The sequence below is a fragment of the Manis pentadactyla genome, chromosome 12 (genome assembly GCF_030020395.1).
Source record: "Manis pentadactyla isolate mManPen7 chromosome 12, mManPen7.hap1, whole genome shotgun sequence".
NCBI classification, from domain to species: domain Eukaryota; kingdom Metazoa; phylum Chordata; class Mammalia; order Pholidota; family Manidae; genus Manis; species Manis pentadactyla.
The window spans coordinates 92,577,607-92,603,074 of record NC_080030.1 but is presented as its reverse complement, the minus strand read 5'-3'; the positions used below and the strand labels follow the sequence as shown (position 1 = coordinate 92,603,074).

The window sequence follows — 25,468 nt, the reverse complement described above, 5'->3', positions numbered from 1 at the left end:
TCAGAAGGAATGAAATTGTACCACCCAGCTTCTCAGAGCACAAAGGTATGAAACTAGAAATAAGTTATGTAAAGAAAACAAAAAAGCCCCCAAACACATGGAGGCTTAAGAACATGTTCCTGAATAATTAATGGATCAATAATCAAGTAAAAACAGGTCAAGCAATATATGGAGACAAATGAAAACAATTTAACACCCCAAAAACTGTGGGATGCAGGAAAGGCAGTTCTAAGAGGAAAGTATATAGCTATACAGCTTTATGTCAAAAAGGAATAATAATCCCAAATGAACAGTCTAACCTCATAATCAATGAAACTAGAAAAAAGAGGAATAAATGAGGCCCAAAGTCAGTAGAAGGAGGGATATAATAAAGACCAGAGCATAAATAAATAAAATTGAGAAGAATACAAAAATAGAATCAAAGCCAGGAGTTGGTCCTTTGAAAAAATAAATAAATAACCCCCTAGCCAGACTTACCAAGTAAACAAGAGGGTACACACATAAAAAGAATCAGAAATGAGAAAGGAAAAATCAACATGGACACCTGCAGAGACCAGCTCCACAAACCAGCTGAACTTGAGTGGAGTCGATGAGGAGCTTGAAGAAAATACAGTGAGGAAAATATAGAAAAAGATACAAAAAAGACACAGAAAACAAAGCCAGGATCAAGAGGTTCACTGCCCATGGATGTTGGACAAGTGATGCAGTTTATTTTCTGAGCAGCACTTGCATACAGAAACTCATAATGATGTCACCTCTGTTTCCAGTGACCTCACTTCTGGTGACACGGGTCCCTTGTGCCCAGACCCTGTGATGTCACTTCCGGGGTGACCTTACATCTGGCCCTCCACATCTTCCCCTTTTTACTTTATTAAAAATAAATATAGAGATAGATATAATAGAGATTATAGAAAGTCTTCCCTTAAATATCCCATTTTTAATATAGTCCTTCCCTTAAGTTCCCATAGTGAAAGATTTTTAAAATTTCCCATAGTGAAATAGGAAAGTGGGATTATGTCACAGCCTGGTTCTCAACCTGAGCTGAGCATGGGCAGCAAAGCAGCCATAGGAGGAGGAGACTTCTGTCAGAGGTGGTGAAGATTTAGGCCTCTGCAAAGTTGGCAGGGTGAGGATCTGTGCTTCACCTCTGTTGGCCCTCAAGTTCTCTCCTGATGGCCCCTCTGCTACTGTGCCTGCCTTGGGTTGTTCTTTCCTTGAGGAATCTTAATTGTCTCTGGCTAACTAGTCATCTTCCAGGGCCAATCAGGGTGATGTGAGGCATGTGAGTGAGAGAGAGGCAGCATCGGTTTTCTGTTTCTTTGGCTGTTTATGCCTCCATGGCCTCCATGCCCAGTATCTGCTGTAGGGATCCTTTGCCAGCCAGCAGGGTCCTAGCTCAAGTAATATATTTTGAGAAACTCAGGCCATTTTTTATAATGTAGATATTTTTTCCGAAACAACAGGGTAGTGAGATTTTAGAAAATGTTTGGTTTGAGAAGGAAGGAGCAAGATCACAGAACCAGCAAACAGGAAGAAAGGTGAAAAGATCGGAAAAACCTTAGGGCAAAACTTAGGGCATCGCTGGGAGCTCTGGGAGCTCTCCCCCTTCTTTCTCTAAATGAAGTTGTAGGTGATGTTGGGTGTCGAGGGAGGTGGACTTCTGGGGTGGTCCTCATCCTCATCTCGGGAGTTCACCACTGCGTGATGATGTTTGACCAGCTGTTTGAGGGAGCCAGCAAAGACCTTTAGCAGATATGACTTCTCCCAGAGATAAGCACTGCTGCTGGGATCTAGTTCTTTATCAGTGTAGAAATAATAAACTATAAATGACAAAAGACTTAGAATTTACAGTGGTTAAAGATCTGAGGAGAACTTACATAAGACAGTTGATATAAGGATATTTGGAAATATCTATAATATAAAATATTCAGTAAAGTTTAGAATTATTCCTTTGACAGGGCTTTCCAAGAAATTATATATTAGATAAGTAAGAAGAAATAGCCAAATATTTTCCCTAATGAGGAGAAAAAATTCCTCTGACATGTTCTAGAGGCCCCCTGGAAAATATCAGAGTTAACTAGAGGTAAAAGCACCTTTTTGAATTTGGTTTTGGAACGTTGTTAAAGTTTTTAGGGCACTTGCCTAAATAGAATTATAGGTTATTATTAAATAATACTTATTATTTGACCAGAATGGCAATAAAAAGATTTAAAGGCAAATACAGAAGGTTACACAATTGTTAACAATACTTAGCTTATAGTCCTTTTAATATTAAGATCGTATTTTCTTAAGCACTCAATAAACAGCTGTACTTAAGAACAAAGTTACCTTCTTTTATTCTCAATACAATGCATTTCTGTTCCTTATACCTTCTTGTCAAAACACACATTCTTCAGCTTACAGAAATTTTCTCCTTATTATATTAGTTTTAATTAAAACTTAAAACCATTTGGTACCTTAACCTTCAGTGAACACTGAAAAATAGGCCATTGTAAACTGTTACACCAGCATTCTTTAGATTGATACATTTATGAACACATTTTATAATTTCTGGAAATGTGCCTTAGACCACAATTTCTCACTGAGCATAAAATATGTCTATATAACTTAGCAAAACTGTAAGAATTTTAGTTACCACAAAAATTCTTAGGCTGTTTGCAGATATACACACAGTTATATATTAATATGCTGTTATTATTAAGATGTTATTGCTGCACTTGTTTATTTTTAGCAGCCATGCTAGATTACTCACAAAACTTTACCAAACATTAGACAAAGTCAAGCCTTTCTTTAAGCATCTTCTTGAAAGATTTAACAGATAATATCAACTTAAATCACTTTAAGTAAACTTAGGCAGCTGATAACCATGAGGACACATCCGTTTCAGTTAAACTTAAATTAGCACTAATGTTTAATATTTTTTTATTAGAATTTCTGGAAGGTTTAAAATGTCCAGTTTTTGCAAGTATTTGTCTGCAAGTTAATTTTTATTAATGCCATCCGGAGGTAGAAAAATATTTTTTTTTTACACATTTAGACATACAAACCTATAGATTGAGATGTAATGACCACAGTCAACATAAAAGAATGCACACACAGAAACTGACACAAAGATTTTTTAGTTACTAATATCCAAGTGCAAAATGATGATGTAATTATGCACTGAACTATTGTTTGTTTGCTAAAGAATACGTTAAGATGGACTCCATCCTGCCTTATATATACTATGTAGTTTATGGCTGGGCTTGCATGCTAAGTTAACTGTCCAGTTTGCAAATTACTAGAGAGAATGAGGTAGACTTGCAAAGAGAGGGGGTGGGAGATAAGGAGAGGTTATTTTAGACTTTCCAAGGTCAGCTAGCTCTGACTTGGAGTCCGTAGGCATGTCATCCTCCTCCCCTCTTCCCCCCGATGATCCAGATTCTTTCTGAAAGTATTGTTGTTTCTTCTGGGTTAGTTTCTGCTCATATTCAGGATGGAAAAATTCATCACTCTCTGAGGCTGTGGATCTTACAAGAGCCTCATAGTCAGTCACCGCCTGTTTAAGTTGTTCAGCCACAACGTTCTCTTCAAGAGGTTTATCTGGCAAACGGGAGGCTGTTGGGGAGGAGTCCAAACTTTCTTTCACAAAATTCCACAGGGCAAATGTTTCCACGGGAAAGTCCTGAGGCCCATGAAGAGTGAAGTGTCATTTAAACTGCAGGCCTACTTCTTGCCAAGTCTGCTTAAAAGCAAGAAAAGATTTTAACTGCCAGCTGCGAACATTACTGCTGTGGGTGTGAAGCATAGCTTTAAGCATTAAGTACAAAGAGCGACTGGTCTTTAGATCCAGACAGACCCATAGCTATGGCTTAAAACGTACAAACAAAAATTTGAGAGTCCGACAGTCCTTTGACCCTTGCTATCCCAAGTTTTACTCCTGATGCTACTAGTCCCGTACTACCTCTAGGACTTCACCAAGTCTGTACCTTATAGACACGCGTCTGTTCACCAATAGGAGCCGCTCCTCACTGAAAGTGCCAGCCATGCACACGAGACCTGACTCTTCTCAGGTCCCCTTCACTCTGTACTCAGGTCCCTGTTCGGGTGCCACCTGTGGAAACCAGCTCCACAAACCAGCTGAACCTGAGTGGAGTGGATGAGGAGCCTGAGGAAAATACAGTGAGGAAAATACAGAAAAAGACACAAAAAAGACACAGAAACCAAAGCTGGGATCAGGAGGTTCACTGCCCACGAATGGTGGACAAGTGACGCAGTTTATTTTCTGAGTGCCACTTATATACACAAGCTCTTAATTATGTTACTTCCATTTCTGGTGTTCTCACTTCTGGTGATATCACCGGTGATGTCACGTCTGGGATGATATCACATCTGGCCCTCCACAGACACCACAGAAATAGAATTATTAGAGAATACTATGAAAAATTGCATGCTCAAATTATATCCAACAAATGGGATAACCTACAAAAAATGGACAACTTTAAAGAAAATACAACCTTCCAAGACTTATACAGGAAGATAAAGAAAATCTGAACAGATCAATTACCAGCAATGAAATCAAACTGATAATCAAAAACGTACCTAAGAACAAAACCTGTGGACCAGATGACTTCTCCGCTGAATTTTATCAAACATTCAGAGAAGGCCTGATACCCATTCTCTTTAACGTTTTCCAAAAAGTAGAAGAGGAGGGAATACATACAAACTCATTTGTGGGGCCAGTATCACTCTAATACCAAAACCAGGCAAAGATACCACCAAAAAAATTACAGGCCAATATCCCTGATGAACATAGATGCAAAAATACTCAACAAAACATTAGCAAACTTAATTCAAAAATACATCAAAGATCATCCATCATGATCAAGTGGAATTTATTTCAGGGACACAAGGATGGTAAAATATTCATAAATCAATCAATATCATCCACCACATCAACAAAACCACATGATCGTCTCCATAGATGCTGAAAAAGCATTTGACAAAATTCAACTTCCATTCATGATAAAAACTCTTAACAAAATGGGTATAGAGGGTACATAGCTTAACCTAATAAAGGTCATATATGACAAACCCACAGCCAACATCATACTTAACAGCGAAATGCTGAAAGGTTTTCCTTTAAGATCGGGAACAATACAAGGCTGCCAACTTTTACCACTTTTATTCAACATAGTACTGGAGGTTCTAGCCCCAGCAATCAGACAACACAATGAAATAAAAGCCATCCAGATTGCTAAGGAAGAAGTTACACTGTCACTGTTTGTAGATGACATGCTGTTGTACACAAAAAAACCCAAAGAATCCACCCCAAAGCTACTAGAACTAATAACTGAATTCAGCAAAGTTGCAGGATACAAAATTAATTTGTGTATGTATATCCTATGTATATATGTTGCATTTGTATATCCTAATGATGAACAAGCAGAGAAATCAGGAAAACAATTCCATCCACAATTGCATCAATAAAATAAGATACCTAGGAATAAACCTAACCAAGGAGGTGAAAGATCTGTATCCTGAAAACTGCAAGACAGTGATAAGAGAAATTATACATCAATAAATGGAAATACATCCCATGCTCATTGGTAGGAAGAATTAATATTGTTAAAATGGCCATCCTGCCTAAAGCAATCTACAGATTCAATGCAATCCCTATCAAAATTCCAACAGCACTTTTCAGTGAACTAGAACAGATAGTTCTAAAATTCATACGCAACTCAAAAGACTGAGTAGCCAAAGCAATCCTGAGAAGGAAGAATAAAGCTGGGGGGTTTATGCTCCCCAACTTCAAGCTCTACCACAAAGCCACAGTAATCAAAATTTAGTACTGGCACAAGAACAGAGCCATAGATCAACTGAATCGAATAGAGAGCCCTGATATAAACGTGAACATATATAGTCATAATATACCATAAAGGAGCCATGGATACACAGTGGGGAAATGACAGCCTCTTCCACAGCTGGTGTTGGGAAAACTGGACAGCAACATATAAGAGAATGAAACTGGATTATTGTGTAACTCCATACACAAAATAAACTCGAAATGGATCAAAGACCTGATTGTGAGTCATGAAACTGCAAAACTCTTGGAAGAAAACAGGCAAAAATCTCTTGACTATAAACATGAGAAACTTTTTTCTGAACACATCTCCTTGGCAAGGGAAACAAAATAAAAAATGAAACGGGACTGCATCAAACTAAAAAGTTTCTGTACAGCAAAGGACACCATCAGAACAAAAAGGCATCCTATGGTATGGGAGAATATATTTATAAATGACATATCTGATAAGGGGTTAACATCCAAAATATATAAGGAACTCACATGCTTCAACACCCAAAAAGCAAATAACCCGATTAAAAAATGGGCGGGTGAAGTGAACAGACACTTCTTCAAAGAAGTTCAGATGGCCAACAGGCACATGAAAAGGTGCTCCTCATCACTAATTATCAGGGAAATGAAAATTTAAACCACAATGAGATATCACCTCACACCAGTTAGGATGGTCAACATCCAAAAGACAAACAACAGCAAATGCTGGCGAGGATGTGGCGAATGGGGAACCCTCCTACACTGTTGGTGGGATTGTAAATTAGTTCAACTAGTGTAATAAACATTATGGAGGTTCCTCAAAAAACCAAAAGTAGAAATACCATTTGACCCAGGAATTCCACTCTTAGGAATTTACCCAAGGAAAACAAGATCACAGAATCAAATAGACATATGTATCCCTATGTTTATTGCAGCACTATGTACCACAACCAAGATATGCAAGCAACCTAAGTGTCCATCTATAGATGAATGGATAAAGATGTGGTACATACACACAATGGGATATTTTCAGCCATAAGAAGAAAACAAATCCTACTATTTGCAACAGCATGGATGGAGCTAGAGGGTGTTATGCTCAGTGAAATAGGGCAGACAGAGAAAGACAAGTATCAAATGATTTCCCTCATTTGTTCAGTATAACAACGAAGCAAAACTGAAAGAACAAAGCAGCAGTGGACTCACAGACTCCATAGAAGGGACTAGGGGTTACTAAAGGGAATGGATTGAGGAGGGTGGGTCAGGAGGGAGGGTGAAGGGGATTAAGGGGCATTATGATTAGCACACATAATGTAGGGGGCACGGGGAAGGCACTATAGCACAGAGAAGAAGTAGTGATTCTATAGCATCTTACTATGCTAATGGAAAGTGACTGCAGTGTGGTATGGGGTGACTTGATAATATGGGTGAATGTGGTAAACACAATATTGCTCATGTGAGACTTTCATTAGATTGTATATCAATGATACCTTAATAAAAAATATATCAAGGAATTGAAAAAAAATTCCGTAGCAATGTTTTGGGAAAGCTTTTGACTGAATGTTGACTATATTTCCTTTGTTCCAGTCCATTTTATTATTTGTTAAAGAAGTAATATTTATATTTTTAGGATATGTTAATACTAATTTGCTTCTCACAAATGAAGCTAGATACCTTCCTCATGTAAAAGTTACAAAAAAAATCCTATGCTATTAGTAATTTATGAATAGAGATACTGAATATTGAATTCTCTGAGTGCCTTCTCTAAAGATATTGAAGTTATCTGAATATTTCACCAACTAAATTTGTTAAAAAAGTCTTATCTCCCTGGTTAGCTTTCCTTTAAAAAAGTTTTTTTTCTTTCACTCATTCTTTCTTTTACTTTGTGATGGCAGAAGTGATTCTTAAGACATTTCATTGGCTGGAAAAGAGAGGTTATGGTGTAATAGAGGAGTGGTACTATTTAATCCTTTGGCTCATTAAATCTCTAAGGTATGCTTATTTAAGGAAAAAATAGTAGGCAAATATTAGATCACTATAAATTTGACTCAGAATAAGGAGCAAAAAGTATGTATATGAACTAAATATTAAATGTTCTTTTTTTTTAAACTTCCCAAGTAGCTCACGTTGTCAAATCTTTGCCAGAAGGTGGTATTATTGCAGTTTATAGATCATATTTCTTTATTCCCTAATTACATAATAGCTGGAGTTGTTTTATGATTTTTCTTGAGACTGATGTCTGTAGGTAATTGGAACATCAGTAGACCATTTCTTTAATGTTTAAAATTTCTAGGAGTGTTTTTTAAATGTTTGATAAGTAAATTCTCCATTTGCTTCACTTCTCTGTGATATTTTTAAATATGCTTACTATGAAATACAGTGAGACATTTTGTATAGTTCTGACTTACAGAATTTGGATTAAAAATTCATTGATGAAAAATATTTAGTTTTTATGTTGATACACCCAATGACTGTAGCTTAGCCACTTCGTCTACTGTTATATTCATATTCTAGTTTACAAAGATATACATTGTGTGTGTTTATCTCCTTTACATCCTTACTCCATCACTGTTACAACTCTCATCTTCTTCCCTAAATCAGAATCATTTGGTGAATGGTATAGTGTAGACCTGCGTTCAAATTTTATTTTTACCATTTGAATAATATGCATTCCTTCTTTATTCCTCATTTATTTATTTAGGAAACAAATATAATCTACCTTTCAGCATTGTTGTAAGGATTAGAGAAAAATGCCAGATACTTTGCTTAGCTCTGAGTGGTGGTAGATAAATTATTGCTGTTATGATCACCGAGTAGTGCCCATGGAGTACTTTGGCAACATGACACGGACACTGGGCTATATATGTATGCTGAGAATCATATGCTGGATTAAAAATCTGTTGTGTGCTCCCATAGGAGTTTATAGAGCCTCCTACAACAGACCATTTCTATTTCACGTGTTTGCTCAGATTTGTGAAAATAAATCTTTTTTTCAGTCCAGTTTTCTAAATGGATTTCAACTCTAATAAAATGTTTCTCTTTTCCTTTTATTTTAAGGGTGCCATTTTCTTGGAAGGTGTAACTGTTAAAGGTGTAACTCAAGTAACAACTCAACCAAAGTTAGGAGAGGTACAGCAGAAGTGTCATCAATTCTGTGGCTGGGAAGGGTAATAAATACTTTAAAGTTTTAAATAAAATTTATTCTTACTCTGTGACACTTAACATCAATGCAAACATCGACATGGCTTCTTTGTTTCTTGACTAAAAAGATGTCATGCAAGAGTTTATCAGCTTTTTCTCAAGAGAGGCAGTCAGAGTTAGTTGAGTCAAGATTAGATAGCTAGACAGGTGACTCAAAATTAGATGGCTTACATGTCTTCCTAAAGGAGTAGAAAGTTACTGTGGTCACCATCTATTTTGTTTTTCATGTTTGATTCCATAGTTGCTGATTGGTGTTTGGGTAGCCCTTCTTTTATTAAGAAAGAACAGGTGAAACTTTAATGTGTCTCATTTTCTAGTTTTTCTGTAATGAGAAACTTGGGAGAGTCAGCTTTAAGTGTGTTCTGTCTCCTACCATGATTACAAATATCAGACATATCACGGGAGAGGATTCAGGCGAGAGTTCACTGCTCTTATCTGTTGTCTTTGCGTCTTGATATATGGTCATTTCTGTTGATCATTGCCATCTGTGGCAGAAAATTGTAATATAGTTGGAACATAAAAAACAGGATTATTAATTGCTAAATATTCCTAATACAAAGAACTTTCTGACTGGTATATACAGATCAATCAGGAGAAATAATTTTAACTAAAAGATGATTAAGTAATATTGAACAAGGTGATGAAGTAAATAATTTTAACTAAAGATGATTTTAGTACTGTGTTAAACCCTTCCTTGCCAGTACACTTTAATCTTGACTTATATTTTTCCTGTTTTGTCACTTCTGGGCATCTTTTGAGCAGAAACATGCCAACCCTGTAGAGTTATGCCAACTTGGCAGAACATGGAGTAGGACTGTGGGGTCTAGAATAATGTAAGATACTTAAGGCAAGATTTAAACTTCTTCCAGAAGTAAAAGTCTTGAAAAAAACATACTTGTATATCATGTGTATTCATATTTAAAAATTAGCCCAGTAGTTATAGTATAGCAGTGGCAGTTATTTAACTGATTAATTATAGTTACAATTAGTTTCCTGTGTTCTAAGATGTCAAGAAAACAATAACCTTTTGTTCGCATTCTGTGAAAGCTGGTATTATTCCAGTTGACATTAATCTCTTGATAGGGAGAACATTGTAATAAATGTGTGACTCATGCTGAGATTGGTTTAAGACATGTATTGCTTTGTATGGGTACCAGCCATGATAGTAATAAAATGTTCTTCTTTAAGGTCTGGATTCCCTGGAGCACAGCCTGTTTCCATGGACAAGCAAAATATTAAACTTTTGGAGCAGAAGCCATATAAAGTAAGCTGGAAAGCAGATGGTACTCGGTAAGTCAGACTTCTAAAAACAGTTATACAAATAACCCTAATGACTGAAGAATATTGCTTTATTGTTAGAGAAGGTTTGCATTCTTGGGAGTGTGAATTTCTGACCTAACAGCGAAATAAGCATGTTTTAAACATTGTTCTTGTTTTGCTAGTAGTCTTAGCTGTGTAATACATTTCTCCTTTATCCATTTATCTCTCGATTGTACTGAGGTTCTTTCCATATCTTGGCTGTTGTGAATAATGCTGCAGTAAAAATGTTAATGCAGGTATCTCTTCAAGGTGCTGTTTTCATATTTTAGTTTTTCAATGTTATTTTGAAGATGATACAGGTTGGAATTAATTTTTATGAGAAGTTTCTGAATGTCAAAGTGGCAATTATAGTACTCTTCATCTACATTTTAGTTGTGGTGACTTAAAAGATACATGTGGAGACGTGGAATGGGACAGATGCAACAACTTGATCTTAACATTAGGTGAATATAATATTATTTCAACATGATAGGCTTTTTAGTAATTTATTGTATTTTACTTTTATTTGAGAATATGTCAAAATAACTTTCATTTGTCTTTCTTTGTGGGAAACAGTCTTTCCCTTCAATTTAGCATTTTGTTGCTTTTTTTGGGTTTTGTAGGTAACATTCAAATAAATTTCAGAAAATAAGAAAAAGAAGAAAATAAAATCAGAGAGTGATTTTGTCACCTAGAGATAAGTGCTACCATCATTGTGGTATTGACCGTATTCTTTTGGTTATGAAGCAGTTATTGTTTTCAATATTAATGCTTGCTATAGTGCATCCAAATAGTTAACTAACAGGTATATTATACTTTATGTGATCATTTGTTCACATTATCTTGAATTTACTTTAAAAAGGAACTAGCTTTTCAAAATTAATATTAATACCTGATAAAAAAATTCAAATAGTATAGAGAGATAAAATGAAAAAGTTAAGTTTGCCTTATGGGCTTCTAGGAATATTCATTCTGCAAGTATGAATCTAGAAGGATGGACACAGTTAAAGATTCGGTACAGATAATATGAATGGTTTGCCGTTTCCATGTCCTTCTCCCAGTGGATATGTATTTTTGGAGGATAAGTAAGAAGTAGGTTCATTGCTTATTTTCAGAATGTTAATACTCTATTTAACTTTTCTGGTTAAAAATTAAAATTATATTTAATTTTTGTCCCAGTTTCATTTTTAAGAACCTCTGTATTTCTGTTGGTATTATTTGGCTTTACATTTAGAAAATAAATATTAGGATTAGAGTAAGTTTGGAATCTAGTAAGTTGGTAGTAAGGATTAGGAGGGGTTAAGTTGTTGAGACATATTTTTTTAATAGATACGTAACAGTGTCCTAGTAGATGGGTTTATTACCTACCTCCTTGAGTGGAGGATGAGCAAAGTGGAGAGGAGCAAAGGTGCCTATTTCTAGGCTTTATACTACAAAAATGGCCTGGAGATTGGGGGGTGGGGCACAGTTTTATTATGATGAATTTCATATTCTGGATATTCTTTACTTTCTAGGTTGCCTTTTCCATGGTAGTGAGGCTATTCTCATGGCAAACCTTGGGCAAAATAATAAAGTCTGCAAGTTGGCTGCTATCCTACTTTTGTTTGTTTCCCTCCCCTGCCACTCCTCTCTATTCCTTTCTCTGTGTCTCAGTACTGTCAGATCCCTAAATGATTAGCTATAGTAGTTTAAACTAAGATGTTTTTAATGGAATTATCTTATTTCTCATAGAACCATGCTTCACCAAAACCAAAAGGAAAAGCTCTAAGTAATTATTTGTGTATTCTGTCTTAGGATATTTTATTCCAGGAGAAACAGACTTATGTGAGATGTTTTCTGTGCAAAATCTCTCTTTTGTACAGTAGGATTTCAGGCCAGTAGGATGGGAGAGAGACTTTCTGTGATTTATAGGCTGAAAAGAGCCTGAGGAGGCTGTAGAATGGTCTGGGAGGTCAAGGAATTAGAACAGCTGGTTAATAGCCAAGAATTCTAGATTCCATTTTCTGTAAAGCCATGTCATGATAGAATGTGGGACCTCTTTTTATTATCTTTATTCTGTACTTTATTGGCTTTGGTTGTATCTGGCAATGGTATTTAGATTCAAGGATCTCTGAAATTTAGCATAATATGAGACCTGGATAGAGTTAGCAATAAAAGGTATTGGCTAGGAATTTTGCATCAGCCTGGTCAAGACCTGGAGGTAACAGTGGCCGTTTGACAGGAATCTGTAATAGATTCTAAAACATGATAGAATAGGGAATAATTCCTCAATGTAAAGCCAAATAATATACATAGAAATATGGAAGTTCTTAGTAATGAAACTGAGAGATTTGTATTAGCTATGTAGGAGAATTGATAAGCTATGTTAATTGCAGTAACAGGTGAAATCATTTTGATGGAATAATTAATATTTATATGTTTTGTATTTCAGTAAAATCATCCTTTTTAAAAATGATACTTTTTAAAATGAAATGTTCTTCTGTCACAGCATACTGTTTCCTTCATAGCACTCTTAGTTATCAGAAGTTACTTTTTTCTTTCTAATTATTTTGTTTCTGTCTCTCCTATATTGGAAGCATACACGGATGTTGTACTAGAAAGACTGCATCAGTAGTAGAAAGAGCACAGGGTTAGAAATTGAAGACCTTTACTGGCTTGGATAAGGTGTATAGTTGGTGCTAATATGCATTATATTGTATTATAGCTGTTTGTGTGGCCAGAGATGGAAGGGGGTCTTCCCACACACACAACAACAAGCAATTCTTGAACACTAGCAGAGTGTCTGAGAGCTCAATTCAATTCTGAGTCTGTCTGCCCAGAGACAACACCAGATTCCCCAGGTTAAGGGCTCTGTCCTACAAGACTGTCCTCCACCCCCACTCCAGATGCTGGGCACAAGCCCCAGGCAGTTACCTGTGCTTCTGACCTACCGGCTACAGATTGGAGGCTCCAGTGACCTCCCTCTTAGATTTGATTAATTTGCTAGAGCTGCTCACAGAACTCACCAGTTTAATAAAGGATACCATAAAGGATACAAGTTGTAAAAGCAAGATGAAGAGATATGTAGGGCAGGGGCCCAAATAAAGGGGCTTCTGTTCTTGGGGAGTTTGGGGCCTGGCTTGGTGGCGCATGGATGCATCCTGGCTCCCCAAGTGTAGAAGCTCTGTCTCCGACAGAGAAGCAGGATCCAGTAGACCAATGCGCTCTCCTCAGGGAATTTTGTGAGGGCTTCATTGCATAGGCATGATTCATTAATTTATTGGCCATTGGCTGATTTAACTTCCAGCCCCTGCCCTTGGGTGGGAGTCCAAAAGTCTTTCATTAACATGACGATATACTCATTTGACCTTTAAGACTCTGTAGTGTTTTTAGGAACTGTGAATGAAGACCAAATAAGCTTGGGAAATATATATTTGGTTATCTGAATGACCAAATATGTATTTCTTATGACTCATTATGTTACAAGCTATATATATATATTTCTACTTGCAGTTAATTTGAAGCCTAAATGAGATAATGTGTACTGAAATGACTTAAATTGCATAATGCTCTAAATGAAATGTACTGTCAATTTCCCAATATTAAACATATTAGTTGCCCAAGTAGGTAGAGGAGCAAATAAATATATGGGTTCCTCTTAGTTCACTTTCATAAACAATGACACCATCTTTTCTGGCACAGAGTATCTGCTTCTGTGTCTCATTAATTGATTTTAAAAACTACTTGTAGTACATATCAGATATTTCTCCTGTTTCAACTGTATTTTGTACTTTGTTAATGATCCTTAAAAGTCTAGCTCTAATTCTGAATTATTTGCAATAATATTATCACGTTAAATATGTGCCTGCATACACACACATACAAATATATATTCTTATCTTTAGTACACACAAGTTACCTACTTTCTTGTTAGAAAGTTATGTTGGTTTTGTCAAAGACAGGGGTTGGCAAACTATGTCTATAGGCCAAATCTGCCCCAAGGCTTCTTTTTGTAGGAGTCATGAGTTAAGAATGGCAAATGTATATGTATGTGTGTGTTTGTGTAAAATTTTTTTTGTTTTGGTAAAACATATATATATAAAACAAAACTTACCATTCTATTAATAAATTAGTTGTGAAATCCCTGTGAAAACTCTTGGATTTTTTTAAAGATTTGAAGTAGTTGATAGAGATGTTCAAAAGAATAGTTGATACTCTTGTATTAGTTCAAGTATATAACACGGTGGTTCAACGGTTACCTATATTATTAAATCCTCACCTCAACTAGTGCAGTTACTATCTGTCAACACAGGAAAATGTTACAGAATCATTGGCTATATTCTCCATGCTGTGCTATGATCACTGTGACCAACTTATATTATATTTGAGTATATTGGTGTCCCTTTGTCCCCTCCCCATCCTACCCATCCACCCCAACTTCTCCCCCATGGTAACCACCAGTCACTTCTCAGAGTCTGTGGATCTACTGCTATTTTGTTCATTTTGTTTTGTTTTGTCTTTAGTTTCCACAAATAAGTGAAATCATATGGCATTTGTCTTTCTCCCCTGGCTATTTCACTTAGCATAGTAACTTCTAGGTCCATCCATATTGTGGCAAATAGCAGGATTTTTTTTTATGGCTGAATAATATTCCTTTGTGTATGTGTACTGCATTTTTTTAAATCCATTTATCTATGGATGGACACTTTGGTTGTTTCTATATCTTGGCTGTTGTCAATAGTGCAGCAATAAACATAGGGGTGCATATATCTTCTAGAATCAGGGATATTGTTTTCATTGGGTAAATTCCAAGAAGGGGAATTACTGGGTCATTTGTTATTTCTATTTTAGTTTTTTGAGGAACCTCCAGACTGCTTTCCATTGTAGCTGCTCCAATTTACATTCCCATCAGTAGGGTAAGAGGGTTCCTTTTTCTCCACATCCTCGCCAGCACTTGCTATTTCTTCTGGATGATGGCCCATCTGACTGGTGTGAGGTCCCACATATTTTGAACAGTTATATTTTGGTTTTCATTTGTCTCCTCATGCCAAGCAACTCATGTATTGCTTGAGTTCTTTGATTCATTCATTGGTCCATTGATTGTTTAGAAGCATGTTGTTTAACCTCCAAGTGTTTGTTGGTTTTTTGTTTTCTTTGTGTAATTTATTTCTAGTTTCATACCATTGTGATCTGAAAAGATGCTTGGTAATATTTCAATCTTTTTGAATTTGGAGGCTCTTTTTGTGGCCTACTTTGTGATCTATCCTGGAGAAGTGTTCTATGTACACTTGAGAAAAATGTGTATCCTGCTGCTTTTTGGTGGAGTGTTCTGTAGATATCTGTTAAGTCCATCTGATGTAATGCATTATTCACTGCCTCTGTTTCCTCATTTATTTTCTGTCTTGTTGATCTGTCCATTGATGTAAGTTGCATGTTAAACATCCCCTAATACGATTGAGTTGCAGTCTGTTTCTCCCTTTAGTTTTGTTAGTATTTATTTTTCATATTTACCTGTTTCTATGTCTGGTGCATATATATTTACATTTGTTATATCGACCCCTTTATCATTATGGAATGTCCTTCTTTGTCTCCTGTTATTTTCTTTGTTTTGAAATCTATTTTATCTGATTATAAGTACTGCTACGCTTACTTTTTTCTCCCTGTTATTTGCATGAAATATCATTTTCTATCCCTTCTCTTTCAGTCTATGAATGTCTTTAGATTTGAAATGAGTCTTTTGTAGGCAGTATATAGGTGGGTCTTGTTTCTTTACCCATTGTGCCACCTTATGCCTTTTGATTCAGTTTTAAGGAGGTTATTGATAGGTATGTACTTATTGCCATTTGATTGTTTTCTGGTTGTTTTTGTAATTCCTTCTGTTTTTGTTATTTGATGGTTTTCTTCAGTGTTGTGATTGGATTTCCATTTTTTAATTTGTTTGTTTATCTATTTGGCTTCAGGTTTGTGGTTACCTTAAGTTTTATGGATAGCTTCCTGACTATAACAAGTCTATATTAAGTTGATGATTGCTCTATTTCAAACATAATCTAAAAGTACTTCTGTTTTCTCCTTCTTCCACACTTTATTAGATGTCATAATCTACATTTTTTAGTGTATCCTTGGACTGATTTTGTGTATAGTTGGTTTTACTGCATTTGTTTTTAATTTTGAACTTGCTTAATAAGTACTTGGTCTACTACCTTTATTGTGGGTTTATTTTCATGGATGAAAAATATTTAGACTTAATAACATTGCCATCTACAGAAGTACCTTTAACATTCCCTGTAGGGCCTGTTTATTGGAGGTGAATTTTTTAAACATTTGTTTATCTGGTAAATTTTTAATCTCTCCTTGGTAGTTTTCAATGATAACCCTCCTGGGTAGAGGATTCTTGGTTGAAGGTCCTTCTGTTTCATTACATTAAATATTTCATGCCACTCTTTTCTGGCCTTTAAAGTTTCTGCTGAGAAGTCTGCTAATAGATTGATGTGGTTTCCTTTTTAAGTAATTTTGCCTCTCTAGCTGCTTTCAGTACCCCCTCTTTATCTTTTATATTTGCCATTTCAATTATTATATGTCTTCTTGTTGTCTTTGTGGAGTTCCTTTTGTTAGGGGCTCTCTGTGCTTCTAGGACCTGGGTGTCTGTTTCCTTCCCCAGATTGGGAAGTTTTCAGCAATTATTTTTTTCAAGAGACATTCTACTTCTTTGTCTCTCTCTCTTCCTCCTGGTACTTCTATTGTGCGAATATTGCTTCATTTGGAGTTGTCACACAGCTCTTTTAACATCCTTTCATTTCTCAAGATTCTTTTATCTCTCTGTTCCTCAGCTTTATTGTTTTCCTGTTCTCTAATTTCCATCTCATTCATTGTCTCCTCTAATAGCAGCAGTCTATTATTCATTCCCTCCATTGTATTTTTATTTCAGTTATTGTATTATTCAGTTCTGAGTTTTAACTCTTCTCTCTTTGTTGTAGTTCTCTGTGAAATTGCTAATACTTTTCTGCAGATCAGTGAGCATATTATCGACTGATACTTTGAAATCTTTATCAAGAAGATTGGTGATATCCATTTCATTTAGCCCTTTTCTAATGTCTTATCCTTTTCTTTTGTTTGGAACATATTCTTTTGCCTCCTCATTTTGTCAGGGTTTCTGCATTTCTTCCTTTGCATTAGATGGATCTGCTATGCCTCCTGGTCTAGAAAGTAATGGTTTTATGAAGAGGGCATCCTGTGGTGTCCAGAAGCTCAGGACTCTTTGCTCACCTGTGTCTGGTTTTCCCTTGTGACGGAGCCTCATTTGCTGTTTGTGGGCTATGGGCAGGGCCATCTTCCTGTCTATGGGCAGTGGCTGATCTCAGTCTGCTCCCAACTGACTGTTTACCTCAGTCAGACAGTGGAGCTTCTACTGGGATCATTGTGGGCAGGGTCGCCCACGGTCTACACGGCAGCTGTGTCAGCGCTGCTGGACTGTTGGGATGTGTGGGGTGCATGTGCAGGGAGTGCCTGGGGCAGAGCTGTCAGCAAGTGGTATGGAGCACTTGGGGCTGGCTCCCTCGAGCTCTGATCAGTCGGGCTGAAGGAGGGCTGGGGAAGCATCATCCACCTTCCTTTTCTCTTGCAGAGAGAGCTCCATTCAACCCTAGCCCCTCTGGCACCTTCCCACTGCTGGTAGATATTTCAACCTGCTGCCTCTATTGGGTCTCAGCAGAACCAGTGGAGCATGCCTGTCCTCTACAAGTGGCAGAAGTCCCAGCCTCCGAGAGTGCTTCAACTCTCCTGGGCATCCAGCCCTGTTAATCACCATAGCCCAGCGCAATGTGGACTCTGTTTCCAGAGCAGATCTCCTGGGCCAGGTGTGCAGAGTTTCTGGGTGCTTATACCCTCCCTGCTCTGTTCCTCTCCATTCTACTTTGGGCTGGGATGGGGGAAGGGCTGTGGTCCTGACTGATCCTGGCTCTGCCAGTTTACCCTTCTCTGTGTGGTCCTCTCTTCTTCACCAGGTGTTGGTGGTCTGCTCAGCAGTTTTCAGGGTTAGTTGTATTTGCTGTAGTCACTTCCTTGGTGTGTATGTGGGAGGACGTTTCCGCCTTGCCTTCCTACTTCACCATTTTTTTCATGATCTCCTCTTGGATTTTTATTTTTATTTATTCATTTAATTGAATTATAATTGAAATACAATATTAGTTTCAGGTTTATAACATACTGATTCAGTATTTTAAAAAATCACCATTATAATCCTTTTTAAGTGTATAGTTTCAGTGGCATTAACTATGATCATATTGTACAAAATGTTTTTATATTTTTAAAGAATGGAAAAAAAAAAGAATATGTGATAGAGACTGTATATATGGTTTATAAAGCCTAAAATGTTTATTATTGGCCCCTGATATGAGAAGTTCACTAACTCCTGGTCCGAATCTATGCTTTCTGACACTCATGTGGCTGTTGAGCACTGGAAGTGTGGCTAGTCTGAATTGAGATGTGCTACAGTGTAAAATACTCACCAGAATTCAAAGCGTTAGTATGAAAACAAGAATGTGTAATATATCAGTAATTTTAATATCAGTTACATGTCAGATATATTGAGGTCAATAACATATTTGAAAATTACTTTTTTTTTTTTTTACTGTGGCTACTAGAAAATTTAAAATTACTCATAGGGCTTACATTATTTCTGTAGGGTAGTATCTAGACAGAGAAGGCTATTATTTACTTGGTAGGTTAAAATGCGATTCTACTGAGAACAGGCATGAGGCATGCTGGCTTGATCTGTCATGTTATATAAAAGCCAGTTTTGAATGGAGCTGTGCACTAGAGTAGGAGAGGAAATTTTAGTTGATGAACCAGTAAGTGAAGAGGACATCTCGAGCCTCTTACAAGTCAGACAAAGGCATAGTTTTATATGCTGCTTAGGGTTGCTATGAATCTACATGGCTTTGTAAAGAGCTTTGAAATCATAGACCTTCTTTGTCCCATGTCATGCAAAATATACATTTGTTTATTTTTGAAACAAAAATGGATAATTACAATGCAATTATAAGAAAGAGATTTAATTGAAAAGCCAAAAAAACCATTTTGTCTGTTGTTAAAGAGTAAAGTAACTCATTATCAAATAAGTAGTGATTTTTGCTGTTCAGTTTTGGGTTTTCTTTGAGGCAGGTGGTTATCAGAAAGATCACAAAAATGTGTTCAGGTAATGCTTAAAATTTCCTTGGTGTGAAACAGAATTTCTTAACCTTTTTTATCTTGTTTCCTGACTGTACAATGAAATTAACAATAATTACCCTATAGATAGATTTATTTTGAGTATTAAGTGGAATGTATATAAAGCACTTAGCATGGTGCCTTGCATATAGTAGGTATTTAGTAATTGTTAATTCACTTTCAGTTGGCTAAGTAAATGTCTAATTTCAAACCTTTGCATATTTGCAACTTACATATTACATTAGCTAAATTACATGGCAAGTTTAACTGGCCATAAAATTGCTGTTGGTTTGTTTGCTTTATAGTTGCTGCAAGAAAGAAATTAGGGGTGTGACAGAGAGAGAGAGAGAGAGAGACAGACAGACAAGAAGAGGGAGAGAAAGAGCAGATGTGCACATGTGTGTGTGTGTGTGTGTGTGTGTGTGTGTGTGTTAGGTTGGGATCTAGGAGTTAAAATGACAATTAGTAACACTGTTTTAGAATTAAGATTTTTCTTCTTTTTGTTTTTATATTACTAAGCCTCAGTTCCCTTATTTGTAACATGAGAATGATAACTTTAATTTAGGGATCCATTTAAAAACTGGTGCTTCGCCATCCAATTAGGAACTCTAGTTTGCCATTCAATTACTAACTTCAAAAAGCACTAACTGAAATGCAGAGTGTTGATAGTCTAAGGGACGCTGAATATTTTTTTCAAGGTGAACATATTAGATATCAAATGGAAGTGGTCAAGTTTTAATGCAATGCAGTTTATATTAAACAGTAAATTTAAATTCAAAAAGAAAAAGTAAGGTGCCAAATGTTTCAGCTTAAAAATTTTTTAATTCCTTTTATTTCATTTGTTTCTTTTTTGTGGTAAATATTAAAGTAAATAATCCCTTGCTTTCTGAGCAGCTTGTTTGAGGGGAGTTGCTCACGTTCCTCTGGGTGCCCACGACTAAACTTCTTCAGTCTCTTACGGTCCATCCCTCCATTCAGGCTCCTTCACATACACCCACCCCTATGTTGGGGAGAAGTGGAGGCCTGTGCTAGGAGCCCATTGCTCACATTCTGCCTTCCTGCTCTTCTAGCTGTGTTTCCTATTTTAACCCCAGACTTTTTACTCTAGCAATTTTGTCAGAATTACAAATAGGGTACGTTTTTCTTTTTATTATATATAATAAATGCAGCAAGCTCTAAAGTTTATGCTTTTGACATCTTGTGTGAGTTTCAGAAGCAAGAAGATGGGTAACTGAGGAAGTGTCAGGGCTTCTAAAGAATCATTTTGAGAAAAATGATGAGATTTCATGATGGGCCTGGGATTAGTGGGAAACAGGAGCATGAATTATTTGTGATAAATGAAAACCATTATATTTTAATTGACAGTATTTGATATATGACTAATAAAATATGAATATATGCATATGTGGGGGCTATTTAAGGCTTCATGATTTATGTGTCCTTGTAACGGATTTTTTTTGATGAATACATTATATAAATTTAAATAATAATAGAGAACAGGACCAAGTGTTCTATGTCTAGACTTATAAACTTGAAACGTAAAAGCAGTATTTAAATCTTAAAGGTTCAGTGTCATATTTGGAAGTTAGAACCAATATTAACACTTAAAAATTGGGTGGAGAATTAGGTGAAATGAAAGTTTTGAAAGTTATGAAACGAATGGAACTTAGCTCTAAATAAGGCAACATAATGTGGTTAAGAGTGTATTACTTGCACAGTAAGACAGGTGGAGTTTGTAGCTTGGTCCTCTAACTTTGTTGGCTGTGTGCCTTTCATGAATTAAACACATTTTTGAACATTACTTTTCTCATATGCAAAATGAAAATATTTGTCCTTAGAGTTGTAAGTTTTCAGTGAAATGTTGATGTAAAGTGCCTTTAGAACAGCCCTGATATACAATAGGTGTTAATATATTTTTAAATGAATGAGACCTATATTAACAAATAATTCTTGACATACTTGAGCATGATCTACTATCTCAGTATGCATGTGTGTGTGTGTGTTGGCAAGAAATAATAAAACTGGAATGAAAGAAAGTTTTAACCTGTAAAAGGCCGTATAATACAGTGACTGAGAAGACAAACTCAGGCGCCAGACTGCCTAGGTCCAAATTTTGGCTCATCATATTACTAGTGTTGTGACCTCAGTTTACATATCTGTAAAATGGGTGTAATACTAGAATCAGTTTTGAGTTTTGTGATAATTAATTGGTTAATATGCACAAAGTAGTTTTGAATTGTGCCTGGCATTTAGTAATTGTTCTTGCTGTTGTTATTATGGTTCGTATAGAGGGGAAACTGTTTGGCTCAAACTATTAAATATAAGTTTTCAATTGTGTTCCTGAGCTACTTTCTGTTATCTAGTTCACGTCTCACATTTTTCATTGGATGCTTTCATTTTGTTGTTCTCTGAAATGTTTTTAAAACTTCCACATGTAACATTGAAAAGAAAGCTTGTTAAAACACAACTTTTTCAAGATTATTTATATAAGCTCTGTCCTAGCATCTAACATACTTAAACTGGGAAACCACTTGAGGTATTTGAAACTGAGGGCTTTAAATGCCCAACCCAGTAGGGAAATTTCTGCTTCAAAGAATAGGGCTACGTTGTCCATTGCTTCATTATTAGAGAAACTGAACCAGTTCACTGTGCCAAAAGCAGATGTGAACTTTTCCCACATGGCTTACATTATTGCTTCATTTTTAGTCAACTTGAGTTATAATTTATGTGCAGTGTGCAGTTTTTTGAGTTTTGACATATGTATACAATCCATGAAAGCACTGCCATAAAACAAGATACAGAACATTTCTGTCATCTGAAAAGTTTTCTTCTGTCCTTTTACAGTCTATGCCTTTTACTGCCCCTGGCCCTAGTTAACCGGTATTTCACTTTTTGTCATGATATGTTAGTTTGCATATTCTAGAATTTTGTATGCATGGAATCATACAGTATGTTCTCTTTTGTGTCTGACTTTATTCTCTCAGTGTGATGATTTTTAGATTCATTTGTATTACTGCATATATTAATTAGTAGTAATTTATTCCTTTTTGCTGAGTATTATAGTATATTTTATTATACTATAGTATAATAGTATAAATTTAATACAGTGTATTTTATTTATCCATTCACCTATTTAAAAATTATTTTATTGAAATATAATTGTTATACAATCTTAACATTGGTTTCAGATGTACAATAGTGATTTGATGATTAGACATTATCCATTCACCTATTGAAAGATATTTCGGATGTGTCCTGTATATGGCATTTTAAATAAAGTTGTTGTGAACATTAGTATACAAGTCTTTGTATGGACATGTTTTCATTTAAATCTTTCCTTTTCGGGCTCATGTTTTTTTGTATTCTAATTTTTTCTTATGTTTTCTTCTAGAAGTTTTATACATTGGGGCTGTGATCTATTTGAGCCTTGAGTAAAATTTGGCATATGAATTTTGTAAAGGTCAATGTTCATTTTCTTTCCAATGAAAATCAGTTACAATATCATTTATTAGAAAAGATTGTCCTTTATTTCTTGGCAATTGTGTTGTAAACCAATTTATCACATATCTGTTGTTCAGATGTACAACAGTGTTACATTGATCTGTGTGTTTCTCCTACCATAATGTCTTGATTTCTTTAGCATTATGATGTCTGGAGATCAGGTAGTATAAACCTTACAGCTTTGTTCTTTTTAAAAGTTGTTTTGGCTGTTCTAGATTGTTCACATATCTCTCTTAATGTGAGTTTTTTAGTTCCTGTGAAAAAGACTGCTAGAAGTTTGATTTGATTTGTATTGAATCTAGACATTAGTTTGAGGGAGAATGATCATTTAACAGTACTGAGGTTTCCAACCCACGAACATGGTATTCCTCTGTTTAAGATGTCTTTAATTTCTCTCAGCAATGTTGTGCAGCTTTCAGTGTAGAGATCTGACATGTCTTTTGTTAGAATTTTAAAAAAGAACCTATGTTTTGGTATTGCAATTAACTGATTCTTTGCACATAATTCTGAAAGAAGGTTATATAATAAACTTGGAAATTGAAATGGAAACACCTAATGTGTGTTAAAGTGAATAGGACGTCCTTGCTTTGAATTCAAGGTATCATCTCACCCAGGGCAAATGGCTTCACGAGGATGCTGTTCATTTGTACATGTTTGTTGTACTAGCAATCTCGCTGAACCTCTTGCTCACTAACCCAGTAAGTTCTAATAATGTGAGTAGATTTTTTGAATTTATGTAGGTAATATCATCTGAAAATATTTTTCTATTTTCATTGTCTTATAATTAGTACCATCTATTCCTTGTTTGCTAAGAATTTTTATCATCATTGAATTTTATAATGCATTATTAGCATTTATTGAGGTAAGCCATATGCATTTTCACCTTCAATTTGTTAATTCACTTAATATAGTGAATTACTGTCTTGCTTGAGAATTTCAGCCCCCGGGAAGTTCACTATGGATTCAGTGAGACTGAGGAATGACAGTGGAACTGGGGTAAAAGGGTTTATTACCCGGCTTGTTCTCCTGGCATTAGGTTGAGCACTAGAATTACGTCTGCATCCAAAAGTGTGCAGGTCTGTGATGCTCCTTAGTCTCTGCCTCCGTGCAGAGCACTGGGCAGAGCTCTTTTATGTAGTGACTCAGTCAATAATAGCTCATTGCCTACTGGTGTGGAAGCAGTAGCCTAGCAGGCCAGTTACGTCAAATAGTTTAGGTTCAGGTGAGGATCCTGACCATAGGAACCTTCACTTTATCCACAGCTCTTTAGAGCAGAATGAGTAAATTAAATTAAATTATGATCAACTAAGTGATGTGTGTATGACTGTAACTTAGATTTGTTCACTTAGCTATTTATCAGTTCCACTTGAGGGAAGAGATCAGAGCATATGTAAATTTCTATTTAGCTTTGTTTTTCTTTTGATAGCACAGCAGTAGTTTCTTATGATATATAACATAAGAACTTTGAATATTGGTATTAATAAGAATTTATCTCATATTTATTAATATGTTTTAATTATAGCCATAACAACATCTCTAATTTTAGAAACTCAGTAGTAAAGTTGTACCTGGAAAGGATTTTACACTGTTGAACTATTCTAGGGAGACTTAAGGTTTTTGAGGAGTAGCTAAGGGGCTAGAATCCAGAAAGTAAATTATTTGCTTCACTCATACAAGTAGATAGCAAAATCGACAGCACAACTCTGGCCTTCTGTTCTTTAGCTGTTTTCTTCATTGGTCTGTATTCTGGAATGCGGGCTTTTAAAATTTGCTTTAAGGTAGTTTTTCTTCATTATGTAGTTGACTGATTTGGGACTTACCAAATATTTAACATTGTACCTCTGATGATAGCCACAAACCCTTAGAATGTAGACCAGATTTCATCATTTAAAGACTCCTGTGCTCCTTTTTTTACAGTAGTTTCATTAGAATTGCTGTGAGGCAGCAAGGCCAGTTCTCTTGCAACTGGGAGGGCTGCAACAATGTCATGACTTGATGTTTCTTTTTTAACATGGACGAGGGAGACTGACAAAGAGTGATTAGAGGTCAGTCAGAAACACTGTTCAGTGATGTGAAGCTGTAGTAAATGATATCTGGTGTTTAATTGGTTATATAAGAAAGTAGCAGAGCTCATTTTACTTCTTCTCCAAGCCCAAGTCTTACTTGGAGCCCCACTATATAAAATAGATTAAAGTGGCGCCCCCATGGTTCCTGCCCATTTTGGGTGAGCTTGTGTTGCATTCTGGGTGGTCTCTAAAGTCACCGTGGAACCTGATAGGACAGCAATTCCCAAGCACCGTTGGGTGTTTGGGTTATGTTACCATCATGATTACATTGCCGTATAGGAAGCTTCTGTGAAAAAAATTCAGAGATCCAAATTCTGCAGGCCTTGGTTAGCTGAATATATGCTTTTGAGAAACACTCTAGTTGATTCTGATTTCTAGCCAGGTTTGGGAATTACTGCCATTAGGAACA

General features: G+C 36.0%; 1 protein-coding gene across 3 annotated transcripts in view; it reads left to right on the top strand.

The window, feature by feature from the left end:
- RNGTT (RNA guanylyltransferase and 5'-phosphatase) overlaps positions 1-25,468 on the top strand; it is a 264,552-nt gene that overhangs the window by 36,050 nt on the left and 203,034 nt on the right. For all 3 annotated transcript variants that reach the window (XM_036912191.2, XM_036912190.2, XM_036912189.2), the window contains exons 7-8: positions 8,867-8,976; positions 10,199-10,300. In XM_036912191.2, the coding sequence (XP_036768086.2) occupies positions 8,867-8,976; positions 10,199-10,300 (212 nt within the window). The remainder of the gene's footprint in view (positions 1-8,866; positions 8,977-10,198; positions 10,301-25,468) is intronic.